Source organism: Musa acuminata, chromosome BXJ1-2, assembly GCF_036884655.1.
Source record: "Musa acuminata AAA Group cultivar baxijiao chromosome BXJ1-2, Cavendish_Baxijiao_AAA, whole genome shotgun sequence".
NCBI classification, from domain to species: domain Eukaryota; kingdom Viridiplantae; phylum Streptophyta; class Magnoliopsida; order Zingiberales; family Musaceae; genus Musa; species Musa acuminata.
Genome location: NC_088328.1, coordinates 29,403,142 through 29,404,787, shown reverse-complemented (window position 1 = coordinate 29,404,787; position 1,646 = coordinate 29,403,142). Strand labels below are relative to the sequence as shown.

Here is a 1,646-nt window from a genome sequence, read left to right as displayed (position 1 = left end):
AAAGAAATTACTTCTCACCCAAAGCATTTTGTTTTAAAGAATAAATGATGAAGATGACATATGATCCTATCAACAATAAAAATATGTGAGATTTTAATTTTTTAATCTTTAGTAAGTGGACCTGATAGATCTTTGAATGAAGAGAGGATCAACACTAATTTTTTTACAAATCAACATGATAAATGATATATCATACTTTGACTAATCTAACTATAATCGTGTTTACGCATACATAGATACATTTGTCATTGATGTTTTTACAAAATATTATTTATTTAATTATTCTATATTTATGTGAATTCAAGCTATGATAGATTTAGGACAGCATTTACTCTTTTTGATTCTTTTTTCCCAAAATATTTTTTTATTTTCAAAATAATTTTATGTTTTCTTTTCAAAATCTGGCTTAGTAAAAAAAAAAAAGTATTACCTCACACAGTACAAAGGAGATTTTGGTTTTATTGCTAATAATCAATTAAGCAGTATTTGGATTAATTATCCATAAATATCATCAAATCCGTCTTGCTTAGGCCATATAATAAATACATTACGATGATATTATTATTATTATTATTATTATTATTTTATTTTCACGATGATATTATTGAGCTCTTATACATTTCAATCATATGATAAATTTTATTTTTATTAAATAGTATGATTTGATCATTAATGAGATTTTCTAATAGTAAAAAAACAATTAGAAATAATTAAACATAGTTAGAAAAAAATCAAGATAAAAAAGAAATGTACTTTAATTAGGCTTTAGCAGCCTTACAAAAGCCATCCTTCGACGACCTCCCGAGAGAAGGGGAAGAAAGGGGGAGAAGAGGAATGGGTGGTTTCTTCTCCAGCCAAGCCGCCTACGCCGCTGAGGACGGCGTGTCCGCCGTCATCGCCATCCACTCCACCGGCGAATGGACCCAGAACTGGGAGTCCCACACCCAAACCAACAAGCTGGTATCTCCGTGATCCGCAAACCCTAATCGGATTGGATTGGTTCGTTTTACCTCTCGATCTCCCCTTTGATTGTTTTCCCTTTTGGATTTGTTGGAAGATGGTGATCGACTTCTCGGCGTCGTGGTGCGGGCCGTGCCGCTTCGTGGAGCCGGCGTTCAAGGCGATGGCCGCCCAGTACTCCGACGCGGTGTTCGTCAAGATCGACGTCGATGAGATCCCGGTGATGCTTCTTCCTCCTGTTTCTTTCATCTCGATTATTGGGGTGATGCTGTTCTTGGTTTGGGGATTTTGTTTGTCGTGACGCGAAATCTAACAACAACATTTAAAGTATAGGAGGTGTCGAAGCAGTGGAAGGTGCAGGCTATGCCGACGTTCGTGCTGGTGAAGGGCGGGCAGGAGGTGGGCAGAATCGTCGGCGCAAAGAAGGACGAACTCGAGAGGCGGATCCAAGAGCAGATCAACACCTAAGGAAGCTTCTCTGGTAATCATGTGTATCTGTCTGTATTACCGCCACCATCATTTGCTTTCCTGTTTTCCAAGTCCTTGTGGTTGCTTGTTTGATATTGCGATCTCATGTTGAGATGAAATGGACACAAGTGCCAAAGACCTTTCCAATTTGCTATTGTTATTGTTGACTAAAATATATCATCATTGTTGTGTGGAATGTGGTATGATACATTCTCTTA

At 37.4% G+C, this 1,646-nt stretch overlaps 1 protein-coding gene across 1 annotated transcript; it reads left to right on the top strand.

The window, feature by feature from the left end:
• The first annotated feature begins 782 nt into the window (after positions 1 to 782).
• On the top strand, positions 783 to 1,646 carry LOC135608311 (thioredoxin H2-2-like). The gene is made up of 3 exons (XM_065101047.1): positions 783 to 960; positions 1,058 to 1,180; positions 1,294 to 1,646. The coding sequence occupies exons 1-3, from the start codon at positions 835 to 837 to the stop codon at positions 1,426 to 1,428; spliced, it is 384 nt and encodes a 127-aa protein (XP_064957119.1). The 5' UTR covers positions 783 to 834; the 3' UTR covers positions 1,429 to 1,646.

Excerpts from the sequence above, each read along its gene's own strand:
- LOC135608311 (XM_065101047.1), top strand. The coding sequence starts at position 835 with ATGGGTGGTTTCTTCTCCAGCCAAGCCGCCTACGCCGCTGAGGACGGC. Across the intron at positions 961-1,057 it reads ACACCCAAACCAACAAGCTG|ATGGTGATCGACTTCTCGGC; the intron begins GTATCTCCGTGA and ends ATTTGTTGGAAG. Across the intron at positions 1,181-1,293 it reads TCGACGTCGATGAGATCCCG|GAGGTGTCGAAGCAGTGGAA; the intron begins GTGATGCTTCTT and ends TTTAAAGTATAG.